The sequence below is a fragment of the Aethalodelphis obliquidens genome, unplaced genomic scaffold (assembly GCF_003676395.1).
Source record: "Aethalodelphis obliquidens isolate GAN/ISIS:26980383/991018 unplaced genomic scaffold, ASM367639v1 scaffold33, whole genome shotgun sequence".
Taxonomy (NCBI): Eukaryota; Metazoa; Chordata; class Mammalia; order Artiodactyla; family Delphinidae; genus Aethalodelphis; species Aethalodelphis obliquidens.
The window spans coordinates 1450206-1476771 of NW_020837977.1; the positions used below are offsets into that span (position 1 = coordinate 1450206).

At 37.9% G+C, this 26566-nt stretch overlaps 1 protein-coding gene across 2 annotated transcripts in view; it reads right to left on the reverse strand.

The window, feature by feature from the left end:
• Positions 1-26566, reverse strand: part of ZFHX4 (zinc finger homeobox 4) — a 181278-nt gene that overhangs the window by 28334 nt on the left and 126378 nt on the right. For both annotated transcript variants that reach the window (XM_027127880.1, XM_027127881.1), the window contains one exon: positions 4474-4542. In XM_027127880.1, the coding sequence (XP_026983681.1) occupies positions 4474-4542 (69 nt within the window). The remainder of the gene's footprint in view (positions 1-4473; positions 4543-26566) is intronic.

Sequence of the window (26566 nt, forward strand, 5' to 3'; positions counted from 1 at the left end):
GGTTTGGAAACCCTCTGAGTCTTCTAAGGAAAACACCACATGCTTTTTAAGCCCGTGTAAAGAGGAAGCAGAGGTTAGTGACTCAAACATCTGTAGTTTTTTTTATGGAGCATCTATTCTAGATACTTGGCTTACAAGAATTCCTTCCTGGGCCCCTTCATTGTCTCCCTGTCCAGTCCCCACTCCCTCCAAATTTATCCTTTATATGATCTACTTAAATTTGACTTCTCTACTTAAAATCTTTCAGTGACTGCCATCACATAAAGAAAAAGCTCAATCTTCTGTACAGGGCAAGAATAGCCGGTCCTTGTCTACCAATCTGGTCTCATCTTTCTTCACTTCCTACCTAGCATTTAACTCTCAAGTACAGTGTTCTCAAATTTTACGGCACCAGAACCACCTGGAAGACTTGTTAAACCACAGATTGCTGGGCTCTATCCCTAGAACTTCTGACTTGGTAGGTTTAGAGTAAGGCCTGAGAATTTACATCTCTAAGTTCCCAGGTGATGCTAAAGCTTTTGGTCCAAGGACCACATTTTGTGCACCACTGTTTAGACACACGCAATAGTCGTTAATGCCCTCTTCCTTCCTATAAGACATACCACTCTGTTTCTTTCTCTTATCTAGAAAAACTTTTCTCCACTGTATAATTCCCATCTTTCCTTTAAGCCTAGCTTGGGAAATATCAGTTTCATCATACGTAAAGCTGAAGTTAATAATACCCACCTCATGGATTTGTTATAATGTATAAAAATCAATCAGCACAGAGAAAAACACAAAATAAGTATTAAAAAAAATGCTAACTGTATCATTATTAATTGCTTATTTCTCAAAAAAATCTTCCCTGAATATTGAACTAGGAGTAACGTTTCTGGATAAATTTCTTTTTATTTTTCTTGTGCACTGGTGTCAAACAACTTACCGTAGTATGTGGAAATTATCTGCGTATTACCTACTTTCTCTAATAGGTACACATTTATTGAAAACAGTGATTGTCTTATTTGTCACTGTGCCAGAAGCACCGGGATTAGTGCCTGGAATTATAGAAGGCAGGCAATACTTGTTAGTTGGAACACTGAGTTCCATTTGGGAAGCAAAATGGGGAAGAAAAGGAGAAGTCCAGACTCTATCCCATTCCTCTATTCCCCTTCAATAAAACCTAAAAGGAGTATTTGTTTGGTTTGGTTTGGTTTTGGTCTGGTTTGTTTTTTGCTTCACATCTTCTCTCTCGACTAAATCATATTCATTATTCAACCCTTTCCAGCCTGGCTTCACATCCATTCCTCTTCTCAAAGCCACCAATGACTTCCATGCTGTGAAATCCAATGGCCACTTTTCTGTTTGCATCTTACTTAACTTTGCTCAATAGATGTTACTACTCCTTTCTCCTTGAAAAACATCCCTTTCTTGAACTTCTTGGCATGAGACTATTGTGATTTTCGTCGTACCCCTCTGAAAGTTCCCCCTTATTCCCCTTTGCTGGGGCCTCCTCCATTAAAAATCTAAATATTGGAGTGTCTCCAGCATTTGTCCTAAGCCCTATTCTCTTATCTACAAAGAATGTCTGATTTGAGGAAAAATAATGATTTCCCTAGATGATTTCATCCAGATCCATTGCTTTAAATTTTATATCTCCATTTGGATGTCTGGAAGGCATATCAAACTTAATATGCCCAAATCAGAGCTCTTAATCCCCCTTCAACATACTTCACTTTGTTTCTCCCTAGTCTCCACCACCTCAGTTAATGGTACCACCATTCACAAAAAGCAAGAGTCATCACTGACTTCTTTCTTTCCTTCTCTTATGTACACAATCCATTGGCAAGTCCCATTAATTCCAATTCCAAAGTATTTGGTATACAGTAAATCCATCTATTTCTTTACATTTCCATTGCCAGTACCCTTAGTCACTTACCTGTATCTTGCAATGGTCTCAAAACTGGAGAAGACTTGCTCTTGCTTTCCCACAATTTATTCTGCATACCTTAATATAATAAAATCGAGCTATTCTCCTGTTTGAGGCCTGCCATGGCTTCCTACTTTGCTTAAAATAACATACATAACAACCCCTTACTGTGGTTGAAATAATCAGGCCTTGCCTACCTTTATGACGTCATCTTACATTGTTCTCCTCCCCACTCACTCATCTCTCTCCAGGTCAGCCTTCTTTCTCTTCACGGACTATCACCAACTTCTTCCCCTCCTCTGTCTGTAAAGCCTTTCCCCTAATTGGGTCCTTCTCATTATTTTGGACTCAGCTCACCTGGCATTTCCTCAGAGAACTTCTCTGACCACTGCTTCTAAGGTAGTGCATCACCTGTCACACAGGTGGGGTCCTCAGAATTTAGTGGGAATCACTGTCACCTGGAGGGCTTGTTAAACCACAGACTGCTGGGCCCCATCCTCAGTGTTTCTAATTCAGTAAGTCTGGGATGGGGCCTAAGAATCTGCATTCTTCCAAGTTCCCAGATTGGGCTGATGCTGCTTTTAAGGGGCCCACACTTTGGGAACCTCTGCTCTACACATTACCTCTTTTAATTCTTTTTTCACATTTGTTGCAATCTGAAAATAACATTTATTTGTATAGTAATATTGTCTAAAAATGAGAGAACTCATTTGCCTTACTTATAACCTATGCCCAACAGTTCCTGGCAATTTTGAGTTAAACTGGTGATTCCTAGTTTTCCTGCTTAGGGTAACTAGGTCTATGGTATGATGTCATCAATTAAAAGAGGAGAAGAAATGGTTTTGCAGAAAAGAGAAGTTCAATTTGGAATATGTTATATTTGACTTCCCTGTAGAACATCCCTATGAAAATATTCAGAAGGCATGGGAATATCTAAATATAAAGCTTCTCACAGAGGTTGAAGTGAAGATGTACATTTTGTTTTGTTTTGTTTTGTTTTTTGTTTTTTGCGTTATGCGGGCCTCTCACTGTTGTGGCCTCTTCCGTTGCAGAACACAGGCTCCGGATGCGCAGGCTCAGCGGCCATGGCTCACAGGACCAGCCACTCTGCGGCATGTGGGATCTTCCTGGACCGGGGCACAAACCCGTGTCCCCTGCATCGGCAGGTGGACTTTCAACCACTGCACCACCAGGGAAGCCCGAAGATGTAAATTTTGGTGTCTTTTTTTTTTACAAAACAATAAAGAAATGTATTGAGGGGGAGCGGTCTCCTTTTAATCTAATATTTTTGTCATGGTCTTGATTTTTACCCTATTACTTTCAATCTAGTCATTAATGCAATTTTTTGATTGGCTTGAAGTGAGGAGGAAGAACTGAGTTTATGCTACTTTAGCTTAAATATGTTCTTTAGTTTTCTAGGGAAAAATAATATATAAAATGAAAAATAATTACTTATAAATAAAAAAGTATTCATGAGACACACATAGGTGAAGGTAAACTTAACTTTGAAGACTTTTTTAAGAGGGAAGTCCTGAGTTTATATTGGAGGAATGGTTTCATTTACAATTTTTTAAAAGTATTTCAATACCCCATTATGAATGTGAAGGACTTTTTTTTTTTTTTTTTTCTTTTTTTTTTGCGGTACGCGGGCCTCTCACTGCTGTGGCCTCTCCCGTTGAGGAGCACAGGCTCCGGACGGGCAGGCTCAGCGGCCATGGCTCACGGGCCCAGCCGCTCCGCGGCATGTGGGATCTTCCCGGACCAGGGCACGAACCCGTGTCCCCTGCATTGGCAGGCGGACTCTCAACCACTGCGCCACCAGGGAAGCCCCTGAAGGACTTTTTATAATCATGTTTTTGTTATTCTGTATAACACATTATTATTCCAACTGTATAAATCTGGAAACTGGAATCATGTTTATACAGCAGAAATAAATGAGGTGTGTTGTAGCAACATGGGTGAAATTCCCCTTAAATTATCTGAATATAATGCTCCTAAGAAGGCAGAGTCTCCACCTTTTACCACACACATAAGCACGCAAAGCACAGGAACTAGTGATTGTATTGACAGGGCAGTAAAAATCCAATCAGCTCGTCAATTACCAAAACTAACTCCACCATCCAGGTTGTTTGACTTGGGAAAAAATAATACCCAGCTTATTGACGTATACATTGTGTAAAACTGACCATTTAGGTAAAACTTCATTGTGTGTAAATGTAGATGTGAGAAATTATCCAGCATAAGTTACCTGTTCTTTAAGAAATTGCTTTACATATGCATCTAAATATTGGCTACATTTGATTTAATTTATTTATTATATACTGGGTTGGCCAAAAGGTTCGTTTGGGTTTTCGTCTACGCTGGCAGAAAATCCGAACGAACTTTTTGGCCAAGCCAATATTTAATTTATTATATATAATATTGATATATTCTATATAGGATTTAAATGATTTGTATAAGGGATCTGATCAGTTCTAATTAGAGCAGTTCCAGAGATAGTTCATTACATAAATTATGAGAGTAACAAATGTAGCTCATTCAAGACAGACAAGAATAAGACCAATTACCTGAGGTCGCTCTCAACTGCTGTTCTGTAAGATCATCCTCACAGGTCCTGGCTCCCAAAGAGGCAGTTTCTGCAGAGGACATCAGAGTGAAAGGTAATCAGCATGCCATGTTCAGCTCTGCAGTGTCAGCCAGTATCACAAGAACCCAAAATTTGGCTTTCAAAGAGATAAGCCTCAGGCAGAACTCAGGTGAATCTCTGGCACACCTTACATCCTAGTGGCTGGAAAAATGAGCCCAGGGAGTGGCAAGATTAGATCTAATTCTCAATAATCAGCAGCACACAGTGAATTTAATAATACAGATAAAATATGGAAACAAGAAAGGCTCATTCTGATTTTTCCTACTTGGTTACTTGGCCAAGCCTACATGTTGTAATGACAATGGCACATTACATAAACTATGAGCATACTTTTACTTCTCTGTCAAGGTACCAAAAAAAAGAAAAAAAATACTCAATATATGGTAGCTGATGTGAGAGACCAAAGCAAAAAACAAGCACTTGAAGAAACCTGAAGAATATGTCCAAGTCATCAATAAATCCACATCTTTATTCTGATCTTTTAGGTGAGCTCCAGAGCAGAAGTGCCGGCAATGTTTGCTGTTTGCTAAACTTATCCCCAGACAGAAATCATAGGTTTCACCTAGCTCCATTCTTCCTTTGGGTTCCCTGTCGTAGGGAAATCTATAAAAAACAACTAGACTTCAGAAATCACTTTCCACACCGTATTCTTTCTCTACTGACTCAACACGTGGCGTTGATTCCATTTTACAAAGTCTCTTGTCACGTCTGTTTCTCTATTCTTCTGTCATCATCTCTTTCCTGACAATTTCAATAGCCTCCACAACAATCTCTGGAATTCCATGTCTTTCCAATCTAATATCTCATAATATCTCAAGAGCTATCATTCAAGAAAGTAAAATTGCTTGAGTAAACATCATGACCCTAGCACTGGATTTTCAGTATATTACTTGACCTCTTTAAGCCCTGATTCCCTCATTTGTAGAATACAGATATAACTACATAAATAATCAACAACCATAAGAGAAAATAATCCAAATAAAGGGAAAATATGATATGGTCTTTTGTTTGTTTGTTTGTTTTTTGCGGTATGCGGGCCTCTCACTGTTGTGGCCTCTCTTGTTGCGGAGCACAGGCTCCAGACGTGCAGGCTCAGCGGCCATGGCTTACGGGCCCAGCTGCTCCGCGGCATGTGGGATCTTCCCAGACCGGGGCACGAACCCGTGTCCCCTGCATCAGCAGGCGGACTCTCAACCACTGCGCCACCAGGGAAGCCCCTGATATGGTCTTTAAAATGAGAAAAGGCCGTATCTCGTTGAGAGGATAAAAAAGCTGTCACACAATCCTTACATTGTTAAATAGACTCAAGTTTATCTAATATTTCTAGGCAATAGCATCTGTGGTTGATTCTGAGGGCTTTAATTAAACAAATAATTAACCTTTAAAATAGAAGTGCACACCAAAGCACTATTATTGCCTTCACTAGTTGTTTTTCCTGCTACATACAAAACCTTTGGCCTTTGATGGTAAACTATTTAAAAACAATACAATCATAATAAATACCCAGTGCCCTTTCCCAAACAACAACAACAACAACAAAAAACAATTATCTTGTAACTATATCTTAAATTAGTTTTGAAAAAAAGAATTTGTCATCAGTCTTTGCCTATAAATTAAGGAATAACTTCCAAAAACTCACAACATTCGTGTCCAATCAATATGTCTCTCAAGAAGGCCACTTCTTCCTCCTGGCAATCTCTCATACCTTTATTCCTTGATCAATATTGTTCCTTTTATATTTTGAATGTCTTGTTTTCTTCTCCTGTTAAACTCTCATTCTTCCCTCAATACCTAAAGCAAGTGTCACCTCCTCTGTGCTTTCATTAACAATTAGCTTATACGTATGTCTCAGTACTTTTGATGTATTGTGATAACTTTTATATGATTCATGTCTATTTCCCCAAGAAACTGTGAGTTCCTTGAGAGCTTTCATTTTAAGAGATTCTCAACCTAGGACAAAGTGAGGCATATCAAAGTCACCTAGGATACCTTTATTCAAAATACTAAACCACACCCTATATCCTGAAACAGATGAATCTCAAGATGAGAATTTTATAAAAGCTTCCCAGAGCCTCAGAACTCTAAATTCAAAGCTTCCTCAATTATACCAAAAACAGAGAAGTCATCTTACATATATATGTGTGTGTATATATGTATATATATATATATATATATAAACGTGTGCGTGTAAAACCATTTCTTCCCCTTTTCTAGCAAAAAACAATTCCATTTTATCAAAGAATCCTTACCATTTCACACACACACACACACACACACACACACTTCAATGTATTAAATAGTCTTGTTCAAATAGATATCAGTAGTAGCTAAGTGAATTTGACCAAATGACTGCTACTCTTTAAAGATTCCTGAAAATAAAAAGAAAACAATGACATCTTATTAAGTTTGTATCTCTGCCAGATACTGTGGTAAACTATTTGTGTAAAAACAGTCATGTAACCCTCACAATAAAATCATGAGGTAATGCTTAATCTTCATTTTAAAAATCAGAAGCCTGGAGGCTCCAAGATGTTAAGGTCACTTGCCCCAGGTCCCGAAGTTTGAAACTGACAGAGCCTGAAATGAAACCCAGGTCAGTATGGTAAAAAAGTCTGAAATTTTGGATGTGTCCAGTTTTAATACCACAGTATTTAGAAGCTTATAAAGGTTTTCCTACCTTTGTAAAGGCCAGAAAACTAAGTGTGTGCATGTGGAGAGGGGTGGGAAGGAAGCGGGAAGAAAGCAACTTTTCACTAGTCCTGTGAAATTTCTGATATTTCATAAAAGATTACATTCTTTGAATATAAAATGTAACCAAATAATAGTTTGGTGCCACATTGAAATCCTTGCATTTAATAGTGATTTAAGGAAATGTGCAAAATGTCAAAACCAAAACAGTTATTTAATCTCACAAATTAGATCATGTGGCACTTGGAGACTACTCCGAAGAGAGTGACTTGTGCAAATAATTTTATAAAGGAATGTAGTGCAGTATGCCACAGAATTCTTTCTAGATCCTCAACAATAGTGCCTCCTTTATACAAATGATATACATATTTTAATAAAGGAGATTTTAACTTATCAAATAAACTGATTATAGTTTTATGCCTGTGTTAAATGACATGTTTAAAGCCTACTAATGATACTTAGCATCTTTCAATATTTCACTTTAATAATTGCTCTGTAATAACAAATCTGACTGTTGTTAACATGATCTGTCTCTTTTGCTGGTGATTTAATTAGATTACTAACTTGTGTTCTCTAGCACCTGACCTTTCTTATTTAATACTATTTAAAAATAAGACCACTGGGACTTCCCTGGTGGTGCAGTGGTTAAGAACCCACCTGCCAATACAGGGGACACGGGTTCAAGCCCTGGTCCGGGAAGATCCCACATGCTGTGGAGCAACTAAGCCCATGCACCACAACTACTGAGCCTGCACTGTAGAGCCTGCAAGACACAACTACTGAGCCCATGTGCCACAACTACTGAAGCCTGCGCGGCTAAAGCCCGTGCTCCACAACAAGAGAAGACATCGCAATGAGAAGCCTGCGCACCGCAATGAAGAGTAACCCCTGCTTGCCGCAACTAGAGAAAGCCTGCGTGCAGCAACGAAGACGCAATGCAGCCAAAAATAAAATAAATTTATTAAAAAAAAATAAGACCACTGATAATTCATTCAGTATTCTACTCTAGTCTGTCAATTTTGTGATGATACACATTTGAAAATGATACCAAATTATTTTTATTAACACAAGGTAGGAGTAATTGCTGCATTTTCTGAGGAATAGTATATTAATTAGCACAATCACCATCACTACCACCAACATTTTACAGCATTTGCTTTGTGCCAGGTACTGACTGATGCTCTTTATATGTGTTAGGACACCTCAAGCAGGAGGCGGAGCTATGATTCGAACCCATATAGCTTTATTCAGGAATAGCTCTCTTAACCACAATGATATACTGAACCATATTTTTTAAATCCTAAAAGTGGCTTTCTTTCTGATTCTGTAATTATTTCTCATTTCCCTTTTTTCTCATTTGACCTGAGTTCTGCTAATCACCTTTTCCCTTACCCCAAACCAAATGGTTACATCTCCAGAGACAATGCTTAAAACCTAAATTTTGGGCTTCCCTGGTGGCGCAGTGGTTGAGAGTCCGCCTGCTGATGCAGGGTACACGGGTTCGTGCCCCGGTCCGGGAGGATCCCACATGCCGCGGAGTGGCTGAGCCCGTGAGCCATGGCCGCTGAGCCTGCGCGTCCGGAGCCTGTGCTCCGTAACGGGAGAGGCCGCAGCGGTGAGAGACCCGCGTACCGCAAACAAACAAACAAAAAAACCTAAATTTTTAGGGTTCTTACTCCTTTTAATTATGAGAATGAAAGCCCTCACCACTCTCTCTCTTTTTTTGTCCTGCCACACCTACTCATAAGCTTGTCCACCTCACTACTCCTTTTTTCCTTCCCTTGTTTGAATAATATTTATTCTGTAATTTAACTGATAACTTTCAGGCATTCAATCTTAGTTCAAAAGTCATCAAGTTCTTATCTGGCAAATCTTGATTTTTTTTTTTACTGCAAATTGGAATAATACTTTAAAAAAACTATATAATCCATACAAATCTAATGATCAGGGCAAGATCTGGAATTTTTAATTTTTTAAAGCAGTCTAGATACACAAACAGAGAATTCTAAGTTTAAGATTGCTGTCATTTGGGAATAAATCTAATCTAATCTGCACTTGATTATTGCAGCAGCCCCGTGCTTTTTATATTCTTATCAGCAAATCTGGGAAGCGTTTGGCACAAGTTCAGTGGAAGTTGGAATTTTTAAAATAATGGTTGAATGTTTAAGTTGCTAAGTATAGTACTAAGATAGTATTTGCTTATAAAACTTCCATGTCTCAACCCCTCCCATTGATTTGTTAATGCGTTAAATAATCAAGTGCATCAGTATTTTTAGTAAAATGTTTAGCAAATAAAATAAAATAAAAAATACACCACCAAACAGAGTAAATATTAAGCTAATTGGTCTAAAGTAATAAAGAGAAAGAAAAACATTTTCTGTAGTCCTAGGTCCTAGATAACATTTTGAGTTCCACTTTACTTTCATCCATTAAATATATATATATATATACGCCTATTCTTATTTTATAATTGGAGAATAAGACCAAATTCTGAAAGAGAATCCACAAATTTCAACAGCCCTTCTAGCTCCTCCCCCCATTTTTTGAAGTCCCTCCTCTCTCTACCTCAGCTCTGTGACTCATTGTAAAAGGTATCTTACAGACTGGGAATACAGAGAAGATACTTGCAGCTCTCTAGTTTCAAAATAATAAGTGAATACTTGTTGGAAACCTGTTAGGTGTTAAGCACGTAACATGCATTTCCTTACTCCATCCTCACAGTAAATCTGTCACAGAAAAGCCATTGCTTTTACGGAAGAGATGAGATATCAAAGCTCAGACGTTTGTCCAAAGGCACAGAGTGGCAGAAGGTAGGATTTCAACGGAGTGAGTCTGATTCCAAAGCTCTGGACTCTCCCCTGGACAGGGGTGCCTCCAGCCAGCCCCCAGGACTCCTGGTCCAGGAAGCCTAAAAACTTTGAGTTTCCTACCTCCTAAAAAAACAGCTCAAACCCCTTCAGAGCAGATTCACCATAACAAGATCAATATTCAGAAGAACACATCAAATTCAACATTTATTACTACCGTGGTAGTTCACATTTTAATAAAAACCTCTGGACTTGCTTGTGTGTTGCAAAAGAGAAGCCTGTTTCCAGTTGAAGCAAGTTTGCAATTAAAAATGGTTTCAAGTGGTCTTCTCCATCCTTTTCCTATGTGGATACAAAGAGTGTGCTTCTAAAAAAGCTAAGCAACTCAGCATGTTACCAAATGGTTTTGAGTAACCAAGCAACATCATCATTGTTGATCTGCAGTGCTTTCTCTTAAATTAGTTCTTCTAGGCAGTAATAGATTGAAGTGCATTGGATGCTCCAGTGTCAATTACCTGAATGGGGCTGGATTTGTAATTTTTTACTTTCTGAAAAAGTAAAGCTCCTTTGCCCTGCCCTGTCTGGTTTTACCCAGAAGTTATTTTTATATAGTAAGGCAGTAGTATCTCCTGGGTCCTCCCGGCCAGGAATGTGTGATCACTTCTTTCTGCTTCTTGAATCATCTATGACCTCAGTGTAATGGGACCTCAAAAGAATTTAATAAGTTCCTGATATCAATTAGTTTCAATAAATTACTCATCCATCTTCTTAAGGTCTCACATTTTAAAGTGCTGTTACTGAAATATTTTTTCTTAAATTTACTAATGCCTAATACATCTCTCCATATAAGATTCTATTTTATTTGATTATTTTGAAAGGAAAAGATTGAACTTCTCTTATAATTTAGGGATAATAGCACATTCCCATCTATCAACCAGTTGCCCAGTTATCTAGACTCGAGTCCTCATAGGATTTGTGACAATCTCTCTTTATATTGTCTAAAACGATTTTCATTCCTTAGCATACTATGCTGGCTTGGCTAGGTTTCTCATTAACACAGGGACACGTCTTGTCCACACACGGATCCCTAGCCTACCCAGTAGGAACATGTGGAACACTGGCTACTTATTTCAACACTTTGTTTTCTATCTCATAGCTAGTTTTTAATCCTTTACTTTCTACTCCACAGTTGCCAAGTTTTCTGAATAGCCTCATATTAGGTTAAAAGCCTTGCAAAGTTATTTTTTTAAATAGAAAAGAAAATAAATGTTTAGCCAGCAGTGCATCTTTATCACGATTTCCTTTAACTCTATCAAAGACCCCTTACAAGGGTATCGTTTACTCTAAGGGAAGTTGCATTCCTTTGTCTCAGTCATTATTTGGTTCTTAGAAATTTCTACAACTTCTCTCACACTTTCACCTCAAAGACTTCTGTAATGATAGGTGCTTCCCTCAAAGACTGCAGTGTTTTAAAATTACTGCAACAATACTAGAGTTGAATCAGTTTCACAACTTAAAAAAATGTTTTCTGGACTCTGCAATGATAATCTGCAATGATTTCATCATTCCCAAGATTTTACTTCAATCATATTCAATGAGTTACTTGGGCATGCTTCTTTGGAACCATTATCCATGAAACCATCATTCACTCTGGCTGTGGAGAACCAGAGAAAGTAACCCTGTGTTGAAATAATAGTCATTTTTTAAAAAACTATTTGAGAGTCATTCTCTTTGCTTGAAATTTTGAGCAAAGATAAAAGATAAGACATCAGTAACATAAAAATAGCCCACTTCTGCTATAGCTAAGTGGCCCTTAGAAGCCTATGTTGTTCAAAAACAATTTCATTTGAAGAATATTGACTACTCCTATGTATATGTTTCTGCTAGGGAAAAACAAAAAACAAAAAAAACAACCATGCACTTAAGAAACAAATACACTCAGGCTTGAATCCCAGCTCCACCACTTTCTAACTACTTGAAGAAGCAAGTTACTTAGCTTCCCTGAAATTCAGGATCCTATATGTGAAAATGGAAACAAAAATACCCAGATTTCAGGGGATAATAAGAAGTAATGTTAATAAATATATAGAGCATCTAGTACTGAGTAATTAGTAGATGTGTTCACAGATGATTCTTCTCTGGCTTGGTCCACACTGCTGAACAGAAGTTATTCAAAGAAGAGACTACATCAATTTGGTATATTGACATTTTAGATTATAGTTATATGTAATGGACTCTCTGTCCATCAGTTAAGTGTTTTAAGCCTTTAAAAGATCACTATTATTTGTGTAGATATTTTAGAAATAGCAAATGTTAACAAGACTAAACATTGGTTTCCTAAGCAGCATAGTTTGTAAATTCTTTTTTTTTTTTTAATCCCTAAGCAAATTTTACATATGCTGCAATAAAAGTGGTATGTGAACCACATTGTAAAGACTGTTCAGTTCACAGTAGTTTGGCCATTTACAAAAGGTATAATGAGGGAGATGAACTCAAAGGAGTTGTGGTGATGGACAAGTCAGCCCTAGGTTTTCCCTAGCGAGAGAGGGATCCTCCCCTCCCCAATTCCAAACTCCCACCATCAGTATAATATTAAGAGAAAAACTCAACCAGAAGTCAAATCTCAGAATACAGGTCTGCAAATGTGGCATTCTCCAAAAATCAAAAAATCTCCATTTATACATAAACATTGGGTCAAGTGATTTTCTAGACTATTCCTTACACTGCAGTCACCTAAATCATATGACCTACTGAGAACATCAGCAAAGCACAAAACATTTATTTTTTTTCTCCGAAGCAATCCCTAATGAACCGAAGACAGTACATTAGAGCTTTCACGAAGCCAAGTTAAGTGGGAAAGGTAAAAAAATAGGAATTAAAACTCTGCTTCAATCCATGTAGATTTAAACTGATCTATTAGCATTTTGGAGCCAGTCTTCCTATTATAAAGTGAGGATAAAGTGGTCTGTTCTGCTTGCCTCACAAAGTCACCGTAAGGATGAAGTGGAACTTGTTATCATCACCTCCAGGTGATCATGCAAGACAGGGAAATACAATCTTTGTACTACACTTTCTAACTATTGAATGTCTTAAATACGCCGACATGGAAGACACCACTACTACTTATAATAAACGATTCTATACAGTTATATATATGGGGGAAATGATTGCTTCCCATGTGCAGGCTTATTTATTTTGTGAATTATATATGGCCATAAAAGAAAATCCTCAGATGACTAAATCAATTCTTTTTATCAACACTGTAATTGTTGAAATAAATTTATCAATAACCTAAGATGGAGAAGTTCCCTAAATTATATGTAAATAATCCTCGGGTTATTACTGTTCAGAGTTTTCTACATTTCACCACATTAGGAAAGGTCAAATTTATATAATCCTATAGCCCAAATTATACTTACAAGAATTGACCTGGGCAATGATGGATACAAACATAAGTAAAATAAATCTGGAGAAGGAAAGTTAGTGAAAGTATGCATAGTCCCAGAAAAGGAAGATTAGAAAGGCTAGGCTGAAGCCAAGAAGGAAAAATGTACTATTGGAACCTGCTATGAATTTTCAAGACAATACTTATGCGTACCCATGAAATGTTTATTTAATAAATCATTCATTAATGAGCAGATTGATGAGATTTGGCACATTGTTTCTTTGGACTGTATTAGTGGCAGAAAAAATGGTTTCTGAGACACAGCCAATTTTTTTCTTCTTTGTCTGGATGCAAGTATTGCAAAGGGTCCCTTGATCTGGGCAAAGTGAGAGTTTCAAGCAGGAGATGCCATGATCATATTTGCATCTTTGGGATGCTATGCAGGGGATGGAATGGAGGAGGAAGAGTTTGGTTGTTTAAAAAAAAAAAAGGACACTGGAACATTCATTGTACTTCCATCTATTACCTTCTAGAAGAAATCATGGATTAAAGGAAGAATAGTGATTCTATTGGAGAGAAAAGGAATGTTAAAACATCCAAGATTGGGGTAAGAGAAAAGCTGATGAGCTCAATTTTGGACATGAATTAGAGGAGAGCTGATGAGTAAACATTTAAGTTTCTGAAACTAGATTCTGGAAGAGAAGTCTGAGTTGAAAATCATTTGGAAGAAGTCATAACTAATACTAGTGAGTAGATGGCACTCCTGAGGAAGAACACATAGCATACAGAAGAGGACAGCTGAGGACAGAACCCTAAGGAAGGAAAATTAAGAAGCAAGTGGCTTGAAGATTACTGAAAGAATACAAAAGATGATGATGGAGAACAAAGAGGTAGGCACAAGACCCTGGAGTGATCGGTAAAACAGTGACCAAAGGACTTTCCAGAGGTTTGAGGCACAGCATAAAATTACACAGAGAAGTAAAATAAGGCCCTGGTGATATTGTGAGAGATGATGGTGAAAGAGGCAGTAGAGGGATGGTACATACTTCATAGAAGGAGTAGACAGAACTTGCTGATGGGTCTGATGAGGAAAGTGACAGAAGAAGACGGATCAAAGATGATTCCAATGTTTTTTGCCCAAGAAATTAGAGGAATGGAGAGCCTGTTTACTGAGATGAGGAAAAGTGCAGGTGGAACAAGTTGGGAGCGAGGAGAAGGTTTGGAATCAGTAATTTGGAAAATGTTTGGTTTGAGATGCTTTGTTTATATACCTAAGTAAAGGTGTCAAGTAGGTAAGTGTGGCAGTGGGGGCAGAGAGGAGAGGGCGAGGGAAAGAGAGAAGGAAAAGGAGAAGGAGATGTAGGAAGGAAGGGAAGGAGGGAGGGAGGGAGGAAGGAAGGAAGAGGTCAACATATAGATGCTCATTTAAGTCCTTGAGATGAGATTGAATAATATCACCTAGAGGATACATGAGGGTACATGACTGAACCCAGGATACACTCTTACACAGGACACATCAAAGGAGGGGATGCTGTGAGCAGTCCACTCCAGCAGGGCAAAGCACTTTATCCTTGACATTGTTTAGAATTGCCAGTGTGTGGTAAAAATAATAATCAAGCAGGCTAAACTTTAGTCAGTTTTATTACTGTTTTTAAATTCCTATAGGAATGCTGCCACTTTATTGCCTGAACGGGGGTGGAATAGTCACACTATCCCCTCCTCAAATAAGAAGAAACCAGTGAAGAAGACTGAGCAAGACCAGTCCATGAAGTAGAAGATCCAGAGAGAATGGGGTATGGAAGCCTCATGAAAGAGCCATTTCAAAAAGAAGGGAGAGGTGAACTTGTTAAAAGTTGCTGGTTGGTCAGATGAGAATTAGGAATTGACCATGATGTTCGCCGAAGAATGGGTGCTTAGAGTCTTTGACCAGAGCTTCTTTTGAGGAGTGGTGAAGGCAAATGCCCCCTGAACGTGGGTATAAGAGAGAATGGAGATGGATGAATTGGAGGAGTCAAGAGCAGACGATTCTCTGAGGTGTTTTGCTGTAAAAAGGATCAGAGAAATGGGACAGCATGCGGAGGTGGCTGGGGCATCATGGGAGGGTTTTTTTGTTTTTTTGTTTTTTTTTTTTTTTTTTGCGGTACGCGGCCCTCTCACTGTTGTGGCCTCTCCCGTTGCAGAGCACAGGCTCTGGACGCGCAGGCTCAGCTGCCATGGCTCACGGGCCCAGCCGCTCTGCGGCATGTGGGATCTTCCCGGACCGGGGCACTAACCCGTGTCCCCTGCATCGGCAGGTGGACTCTCAACCACTGCACCACCAAGGAAGCCCACATGGGAGGGTTTTTGTTTTTGTTTTTGTTTTTATGTAGAGTGATGTAGAGAATGTCAGTACGAGGATGGTGATGAGCTAGTGGTGAGGGAAAATTAATGATGCAGAAGACAGTGAGGCAGTGACAAGTGTCAGATGATGGATCTCATAGCATCCAGATGGGTGTGGATTTCTGAAGCAAGTGTGAACGGGGATAGAAGTCAAATGATCACAGAAGTCAATGGAAGTTAGGTTAGAACTTAACCTCATAGAAGCTGGAGGCTGTCACGATCATGACAAAAGTTGGGGATGAGAGTTGGGGGAGTACAAAGTTACAGAGGAGAGTTAAGAGGTGTCAAAATGAATGAGAATGTTGTAAAACAGGGACTAGAAAAGAGGGCCAGATAGCAAAAGCCATTTTGTTTTAGCATATAAAATATTCCTATTGTCCTTTTTTGTGATACCCAATGACAGAAACCATTTTTGCTGAGTAAAGATTTGACCAGTAATCCTATCTAGCTATGAGCCAGGACCACTACTTTTTCCTTGTAGATACTATGGAGGCCATGTAAGCAATAAAATTATTATCAACAAAAATGAAAACCTTGCAGAACATAAACGGTCTCCTATTAAATGCTTAGATTAAGTTTTATGGCAATACTATCACACTGTATTTTTCATAATCTTTCTAAGTTTGATAAAAAAAACTTACATGTGATGCACATAGCAGATGAATTTTAGGATTTTGGTACAAGGTGATGAAAATACCTCAGAAATGTATGATGACTTGGTCCATTAAGTTTGTTGTCATGGCTAAGTAGATGAAGTAACTCATGATCATTACTAATGGAAAAGGTGATGTATAAACTAAAACCAAATTATCGTAAACATCTTATGATTAAAACAAACCAAAAAATAATTCTGCAAAAATTTAAAGATATCGCTATTCTAAAATACATGATAATGGCAAACAGGAAAAGTGAACTTTAATACGTGTGGACAATTCACAAATGATGACCAGAATTCAAATACACGAAGGGGCAAAATAAACAAAAAGCCGTAAATATGGTCATCTTAAAAAAATAAAAGGTATGTTGGGGGAAGGAGGGGGAGGAATCTCGTGGTAAAGAAATAAAAAGTAACATTTTCTTTTATCTCACTTCTACAAACTATAAATTAAAACATCTTTAATGTGGTAAGTAATTTGAGCCAAATGTAGAATTCCCTTTTGAGGATTTTTAACATTGATATTTTTAAGGATGTAGAAAGGATAGCCATATATGTTTGACCCAATAAAATAAGTAACACGGGAATGAATTTCATTTTTTTTATGGCTAATATTTTCTAGCTTTTCTATACACTATACATTTCTTTACCCCGATCTTCACAATCTGTCCTCAAGAGGCAACAGAACTCTATCGCCCCAAATACTCTAGAACTCTTTCCAGAATAAAGAAAACAGACCTCTAATTTGCAGATCTGTGTCTGCTTTTTTGCAGCTACACTATGAATTGTTGAGAAGTATCTCTTTATAGTCACAAAATTAGAATGTAACAGGGCAAAGCCAAATGGAATCAATTTTCATTTGTTCCAATTCAACCCTCTCCCACCCCCCACACCCCGTCTCCTCTGTGGTGTCCCTGAAAGGGTTGCAGGGTATTTATGGATTGGTGTTGGGGCACTTTGTTTTCCTTCCTTCTGCAAACACACAGTGGCAATCCTGTCTTGCTAAAAGTCTTATAAATAGGAACCAACGAACTTCTCCAGATGGATCTCCAACAAAAATGTCAACTCCCATGAATGTTTCATTTCACCTTATGTACAGTTCACCTCATGACCTAGTTCTGGGTTTGTTTTCATTCATGGGTTCAATGAGTATTTATTGAATACTTACTATATGCAACTCTGATAGTCACCTTATGGAAGTACAATAGAACAATTTCTAGATACTTTAGTTTAATCAATCTTTTTTATTCAGATAAAAAACTGTCCTGGACTTACATTGTTCCACATTCCATAAAAGATTTCTTCAATACTTATTTAGCATAAATGACATTAACAGGCTAATATAAGTATAACCTCTAAATGTTATAAATAGCCTCTAACATGGTTTCATTAAACTACAAAAGCCTCTAAAAAATCATGATGAAAAATGACAATGTTTTTGTTAGTTAAAAAAAAACAACTTATAAACACATTATTTCTGCTTCGCACTGGTTGTTTAAAGAGTTATGTTTGAAAGGGGGCAGGGTCATGCCTCACTATCAGACCCCTGCTTTTCACTCCCCCTGCCCACTTAAGTCTGAGCCAAGCTTGGGAACTTATAGTGAAATCTTTGACTCTTTGATTGCTTGTATTTAGTCAGTAAGTTTGCTCTGTGGATTTGTTTCTCACATACTTTTCCATTTACCTACAATTCTCTCAGTAACAGCCCCCTAATGTGTCCACCACAGTGACTGACCTTGAAGGAGCTTCTGCCTCTAGGTCCTCCCAACGTTATCCCTCTGACACATGGCTGCTACATCATGCTGCCCTAAAACACCTCTGCAGTGATGTCATTCTCACACTCAAAAGCTTTAGTGTCTTCTTATTTTCTGCCTCATCAAATCTAAACTTTGCTCAGCTTCCAAAGCCTTCCATAGTCTCAACTATCTACTTATTTTTTGCCACTTTCTCCTGAACGGTCATTATTAGGCACTCAGTTTAGTTTCTTGCTTCTCAACAAAATGTTGTCAATTTTCTTTCATCCCTATGTCTGAATCACATCATCTCCCTTCTCAACTGTAAGGGCCATGCCTAAATAAATAAACAGGCAAATAAACAGACGCAGAGCCAAACAAGTAAGACTCTATTTCACATTCTCAGTCCTACACATTCTTCATGTCCTAATATTCCACTCACCATAACAAACCCCACAGATCCAATGCTCCTTTGAACAGTCCTGAACTTGGAGAAGTTCCTTAAACTTTGATGGTTTACATGACTTATTGTGTCAAGTATATTGATTTTGTCTTCCAGGCAGCTTCTAAACTCCTTGAGGGCAGGGAACTTTCATTCTTTTGTCTCTCACAACCCCAGGCCAGCTGCTACGCCCAGAGCTGATGTCCAGTGGATTCCTCTCTAGGGGGTTCTATAATCAATAATGGCAGCAAAGAAGAAGAATCTTTTTCTTCACTTCATTCTGATTCTGACTCCAATTAATTCATCAAGCATTTGCTACACTTAAGGGCAAGTATTTGGTATTCTCTCTCAAAGGGAAAAGAGTTAAAAATCTTACAGAAAGAGGCTAAAGGGGGAGAAAAGTTCTTTGAGGCATATGCCAGCTTTGTGAGCAATCTTTCTTCTTTTCCTTCTCACGTACAACTGTTACAACATTGTAGAAACAAGTTCCCCTCCGCTGTTTTTCTTTCACTAGTGTCTTCTTGTGACTGCCTGGTGAATATGTAAGTCATATGCATTTAATCCTTTGAAGTTCAAGCACATTCTTGCTTGAAACAAAAGCTCTAGAGAATGAAATCAGAGTATACAATTATTGCAAAATGGCAATAAAATCACCTCCCCACACATCCCTTGAGAACGATGGTCAAGGAAGATCTGGCTGAGGGCTGAGACAGACTGTCAACTTGACTTTTAATTTTATAAACTATGATGGTTTGGACAAGAAAATGTCTTCAAAGGGTCAATGTCATTTCTGTAAATGGAAAGAAGACTGAGTGTGAAAAGACTGCTTTGAATCAAGCTTAAGGAAAAAAAAAAAAGTAAAACCCACGAGCAAATATCAACAGTACTTTCTCCATTTTTCTCTTTTTGTTCCTTTAAGAGGAATTTTTTTAAGTGAGGAAATTGCAGTTAAAATTTATTTTACAGGGCTTCCCTGGTGGCGCAGTGGTTGAGAGTCCGCCTGCCGATGCAGGGGACGCGGGTTTGTACCCCGGTCCGGGAAGATCCCACACGCCGCAGAGCGGCTGGGCCCGTGAGCCATGGCCGCTGAGCCTGCGCGTCCGGAGCCTGTGCTCCGCAACGAGAGAGGTCACAACAGTGAGAGGCCCGCGTACAGCAAAAAAAAAAAAAAAAAATTATTTTATAGCCCTTAAACTGAAAACATTTGCCTATGAAGCTCTAATGACCTACAATATTCTATCTGTAAAGCATCATTTGGCCCCCTGCTGTTTCATTTAACTTTAGCTGAACCTTTTTTGTTGCTTCCTAGTCTACCCTGATTTGCCTAAACCCCTTATTTGTCCTTTCTCAAACTGTTTGTTTACATCTCACTGGAAATGTGTAACGATAACAAAGTGCTTTAAGGACTAGAAATAGTGATATATTTAGACACCCAATTTTTCTTCACAGCATAAAAAGACATTCAAATTAACACACATTCACTGAGCGCACACTAGGTGACAAGGGCCATATTTGGCGAGTAGATACTAAGATGAAAACAACCTCTGGTGCTTTCAAGGAACTTGAATCTGGAGAAGGAGACAAAGTAGAAAAAACACTACAATGTGGGAAGTGACCTGCTGGCGGTAGGAGTCAGGTATGCTTGACACAAAACAACACAGAACAGTGAACTCTGTGGGAGAATGAAGCATTAATGCAATACGTATCTTATTCTGTAACATGTCATTTAAATATTTTTTTTTTCTGTTTTGGAGAAACATTTTATAGACAAACAATAAGACAAGGAAAATGACCAGCTTTTAAAATCTTCCCTTCAACCTACATCCCAAGAGGGAAAGAGGGCGGGAGGGATAAATTCGGAGACTGGGATGGACATATGCACACTACTATATATAAAATAGATAACTAATAAGAACCTACTGTATAGCACAGGCAACTCTACTCAATATTCAATCATCTCAATACTCTGTACAGCAAAATTCACTTTGCTGTACAGCAGAAACTAACACAACATTGTAAATCAACTATACTCCAATAAAAATTAATTGAAAATAAATAGATAAAATCTCTCCGTCAACCTACGCAAACAGCAGAATATGATAAAGATAAGTACAGTGACGTTCAATTGGGAATCAGAAGTTTGGGTTGTGCTACGGATTAGCCTTGTAACCCTAAGTCCTGAAACTGCCGAGTGACTGTTCCCTCAGCTGGAAGATGGTGGGTGGGACCTACCTGAGTTTTAAGGACCCCTTTGGCTTTCCTATGATTTGAACATCTGCACTTACTTTTGTCAACTCACAAGTACTTGCTACAAGGCTGAGGAGAAGATCTCATAAGACTGGACAATAATTCACCTTTACCTAAATATGTTATTTGTGTGTTGATATTTACAGCCCTCTCTTTTCACGTTCCCTTTCACATGACTAGCCCTTTGGTCCTTTATATTCACATAACCCTTAATTCTTTTCCAAGTATGTTCACATTCACCATCTCAAGCGCTCTTACTCTATACACTAACCATACTCCAAAGAATCTTCCCTCACTCTGTTGCTAAGACATACATCTTATAACCTTCTTGTTCACTCTTATTTCAAACTACTCTGCTTTATGTTTAACTCTATGCTTTTCTGCTTTCCTTTCTTTCTTCCTTTATTTCTTTCCTTTCCTTTCTTCTAAGAGGAACCAGATTCATCATTTCCTAGCCCCTCTCTACCCTCTTTCTCAGTTGCCCATTTTTCAAAATCACTGAAGTGGATTTGTTTTGACTGAGTGCTCAAAACCTCAAGGAACCGAAGAACAAAGGTGACTCTGTATACTACTTCTAATAAGTTGATTTAGGAAAACTCTGGTTTCCTAACTCTGGTTTCTTCAAAAATACGATGTCCCTGGAAGTTCTTAAGTTAGCAGCTTGCACTGGGGAAAAGGAAGTCCGTCTATGCAGCCAGGATGCCTGAGAGGCACCCATCCTACCTAGTGTGTACACGGTCAGATTAGTGGAGTGGGCTTTCAGAGAGAGCAATAAACACAGCAGCACCAGAGAGTGGCTCCGTCTTTAGAAATATAATTTTTAAGTATAACTCAAACTATGTGTCACTAGTTTTCTTTCAGTGTTCTTAGATTCAGCATTTCTGGTTGAGGAATATTAATAATCTAGTGGAAGCTATGGACCGCCTTCCTACAAAAATGCACATATGGATAATTCCACAGGCAATTACAAGGGAGCATGGAATTCCTAGGCCCATGGAGCCCAGGTTAATAAGCTGTGCACAAATAACCCGGATAAGCTCTTTTGTGGTGTTACATAACTCTTAAAAATGTAATCTCCATTCCCTTTTGTTGCATTAATGTAAAACGTTTTTGTTTGCCAAGAAACCAAGGGTTTGGTCATCTAATTGAGACAGTCATAACTTTTTAGTTTCTTTTTTTGTTTTTAGTAATTATTAAAGACAATGTTTATCAGAGATTATCGTATTAAGTGAAGTAAGTCAGACAGAGAAAGACAAATATCATATGATATCACTTATATGTGGAATCTAAAAAAATGATACAAGTGAACTTATTTACAAAACAGAAATAGACTCACAGACATAGGAAACAAACTTATGGTTACCAAAAGGTAAAAGTGGGTGGAGGGATAAATTAGATGTTTGGGATTAGCAGATACAAACTACAATACATAAAATAGATAAACAACAAGGTCCTACTTTATAGCACAAGGAACTATACTCAATATCTTGTAATAACCTATAATGGAAAAGAATCTGAAAAAAGAACATATATATAATTTTTGTTTTTTGTTTTGGTTTTTTTTTGCAGTACGCGGGCCTCTCACTGTTGTGGCCTCTCCTGTTGCGGAGCACAGGCTCCGGATGCGTAGGCTCAGCGGCCATGGCTCACGGGCCTAGCCACTCGGTGGCATGTGGGATCTTCCCGGACCGGGGCACGAACCCGTGTCTCCTGCATTGGCAGGCGGACTCTCAACCACTGTGCCACCAGGGAAGCCCCATATATATATATTTTTAAAAGACAATGTTATAGAAGAATAATATGAGTAAAGAACAATTGTATGGGGACTTCCCTGGTGGTTCAGCGGTTGGGACTCTGCACTCCCAATGCAGGGGGCCCAGGTTTGATTCCTGGTCAGGGAACTAGATCCCACATGCGTGCCGCAACTAAGAGTTCATATGCCACAATTAAGGAGCTGGTGAGCCGCAACTAAGGAGCCCGCCTGCCACAAGTAAGACCCGGTGCAACCAAATAAATAAATAAACAATTGTATGTTCCCAATTAAAATCTTTGAAAAGAATACTAATTCAAATAGAGACTGAACCCCAAATGAACTGAATGTGGTCTGTACAGCACACTGAGCATTCGGTGGGCACTGACTTATGCCACCTATTTCCCAATGATGTGGTCACTTACTCTGTGTGAGTAGGATCAAAACAAAAAGGATAATGCCAAACCACACAGACATGTTTACATAAAGCCAAATTAGCCGATCACTGAGGTAAAAACAAAACAGAACTCTTCAAAAGAAAAATTGATTCCATTTTTCTACTATATAAAGTCTAAAAGAAATTAGCTGAATTTTTAAACTAAAATAATCAAATGTTTTAGAGTCATATGCTTACATATTGGCAAGAAACCTTACTCCAGTAGCCTAGAAGTGTAACGGATCTCTCCAAACACTTAACTAAATCCTTATGTAGAATACAGTTGATTAAGTATAGCATGAATAACAATAACTAACAAAGGTCACCTAGAGCATGTAGGTTAACCAGGAGAATGTCCAATGTTTCTGTATTATGGCTAATATTAGGCATAATTTTGAAAATTTGAGCTCTGGAAAAATAACGTTTTCAAGAAGGCATTAAAATGATATGCAAAGCAGCTTCATAAAATTTAATATGTATTCTACAAAAAGTGGGGAAATTTTTGATTTCAAAACCAAACTTTATGAAGAAGGAAAGATTAAACAATTAAACTAGGTTTTCAAATGAAGTTGATTTCCAGACATCCTTTTTAATTCTCCAATTCAACCACAAATTTCGTCACTGAAATACCTAAGTATGAAAACTCTGAAAGATGTTGATATTTTTGGCTTACCAACTTTGGTGATGTTCTTTTTTTTTTTTTCTCTAAAAAACTTGTAAATATTCTCAATCAAAACAAAAAGATCTGCCATGAGACTTTACTGAGGGAACAAAATGCTTTAGAAAAGTTTGGTAAAATCAAGAAATAGAGTAGATTGAAACCTTATAATATTCATTTCAAATCATCTCCAGGTAGTGAAGAAGCAAAGCAGTGTTTTTTTCCTCCCCCTCAATGAATCTGGAAGTCAAGACTTTTCTTATAAAACACAAAACCATGCCAAAAAAAACTTGACAGTAAACTTATTTTAAAAATGTTTACTTTTATCTGTACATGATCCTGAGGGTGTTAAAAGATGCTGAGAAAGGCCATGGGGCAGTTTAAAAACTGAAACTTTCAAACATCATTACAGTACGTAATCTTTGCCCCACAAGCACCATCTTTGCCTTCAGCGTTCATAATAATAATTGCTATTTGCAAATATGTCAGTAAAGCTTAGCTGGTTCTTGGGAAAATTAGATTGAATGCCATCAAATAATTTTAAAAAACAGCAACAACACAACAACGTTTTGCCTACAATTGTAAATTATACAGTACGTTGGAGAGAAAAACACATTAGTTCAAATACTGTGTGTCACTAATTCATTCATTTCCTTACAATCCATATGGAACCTCAATATACAATGCTTTCCTTTCTTCAACTCATTCCAGTTAAAAAAGGAAGATAATGCTTAAAATATTATAGAGTTTTGAAGGTACACGTGAAATAAATATTTCTGACTATTTTACCTCATATGGATGATAGTAAAAATACCACTACTACTTTCCTCCAAAGTATATTTTGTTTTTTAAATTTGACTTAACATCACCCAACACTACTTACTATGAAGAATTAAAAACATAAGTTTATCAACCATTCTTAGAATGAAACTCAACAAAGAAAAAGAATGCCTGTTCTTTATTAGACAATATGAACTGAACTCAGAGTTCCCACTAAGGTTCATAGTGCACAAGTAACTAATTACAAGACTAGAACTTTCATGAGTTTCACCCCAGGTATCACAAGCTGAAATTCCAGGCCTCTGTGTCATTCCCTGAAACATCTGCAACAGAATCTAACATTCTTGATAAATGAGATAAGTGAAAGCATTTACTTAATTAGATTTTAAAGCATATTTATTAACTCATACAACAAATACTAAATTGAAAAGTGTTACACCAAAAACCAACAGGCAAACGTGCAACAGAACTTAATTTTTACTTTAGAAGTTGCTGCCTTCAATATTGTTTACTTAATGCAACTTTCAACATGATTCTGATGATATTTGACTCAAACATAAGCTCAGGCTAAAAAAAAATTAACTCATAAAATTAAGCTTTTCCATTACTTTAAAGTAAGTGCATTCTTAACATCCACTGTTTTTTCCCCTCTGTTCTTATAGTCTACAAAGATTCCAAAATACAATATAAAACTATGCATATCTATGTATACATATATACAACCTAGTGCAGAAAATCATCTGATTCTATGTTTACCCGGGGTAATCTGTTTTGGTTCTGTCCTGCCAAACCACTTCTGGTGTTTCCAGCAAGGCAATGACAGCATACACCTTCCTGTTATTATTTATGTATGGAGGGCCAAACCAAATGTCTGGGTGGGTCTCCAAAGACATAAAATCGGTAGTTTTTTTTCCATCCACAGGACCCAATTACATTTAAATAAACCAACTCCTAGTGAAAGGTTGGCTCCAACAGAAAATACCAGGCAACCACAGACACTGAAATTAAATCACAGTCGTAAGTCTAGAAGCCACCAACATATTGTTAAAAATAGTCTTTAGTCCATCTTTGTGTATTCATACACAGGCAAATAATGCACATTAGTAACAACAAAAAAAATTGTCCCATTTCTTTCTATGGGTTGCATCCTTCACTAAAATTTCCTAATCTGTAAAAGTTTTGCATTTCAGGCGAAACATGTGAAAACACAGAGGTTGCTCTAGGATGCCTCTTGTCACAGAGGCAGAAAAACTGTCATGTGCTGCTCGGGCATTAAATGGATGAGTCCTTCTGGTTGATCCTGGAGTGGCAGAGACTTGACAAATGTGGGAAAGTCCTCAGCTGTGAGATGGGGGCTGAGGTTGTGGGCTCTTGGTCAATTGAAAGGTTGCATTAAATGTAAATTATAGGACTGTTCCTTAGATATATACTCCTTTCAACCAGGTGAAAGGCAAACAGTGTCGTGCTCACTCAGAGATGGCCTGGTGGTGGCTTCCTAGCTAAGAGAGGAAGCCAGGCAGCAAGAAGCAATTATAATCTCCATCTCTGAAGGATGGAAAGGAAGGAAGGAAATATTTTTATATAAAACCATATTAAATTTCCTTTTTAACGTGCCTCTATGTATTTCTCTTTCCAATTTATATGAAAAAGTATTAGTTTTAAAACTACAGCAGAACTGGCAGTAAATATCACAGGAACAATTGTTCTTTTATTAAATATTTATTGAAATAAATTCCTGTGCTTTCTCGTTTTTCTTCTCTGGTTCCAATATTTATTTACAGCTGATTATTAACATCTGCCAGTATAGCGGTTTCGTCCATACAGAAGCCGAAGGGTAAAAAAGTCACACACACCCTTCTAACGTGACCTGTAGTTAGACAGAAAACAGTTTTCCCAGTCACCGCTTGGCTTCCTGTCTGTGACCTCTGAAAAGCATTGGAGGCCAGGGTTAATGGCCTTTCCAATCTCTGTGATAAGAATTCATTTTGTTCTATTACCAGCAGTTATCTGAGGAGCCTGCTGCATCACTTCAGCAGGGTTCAATCAATGAGGG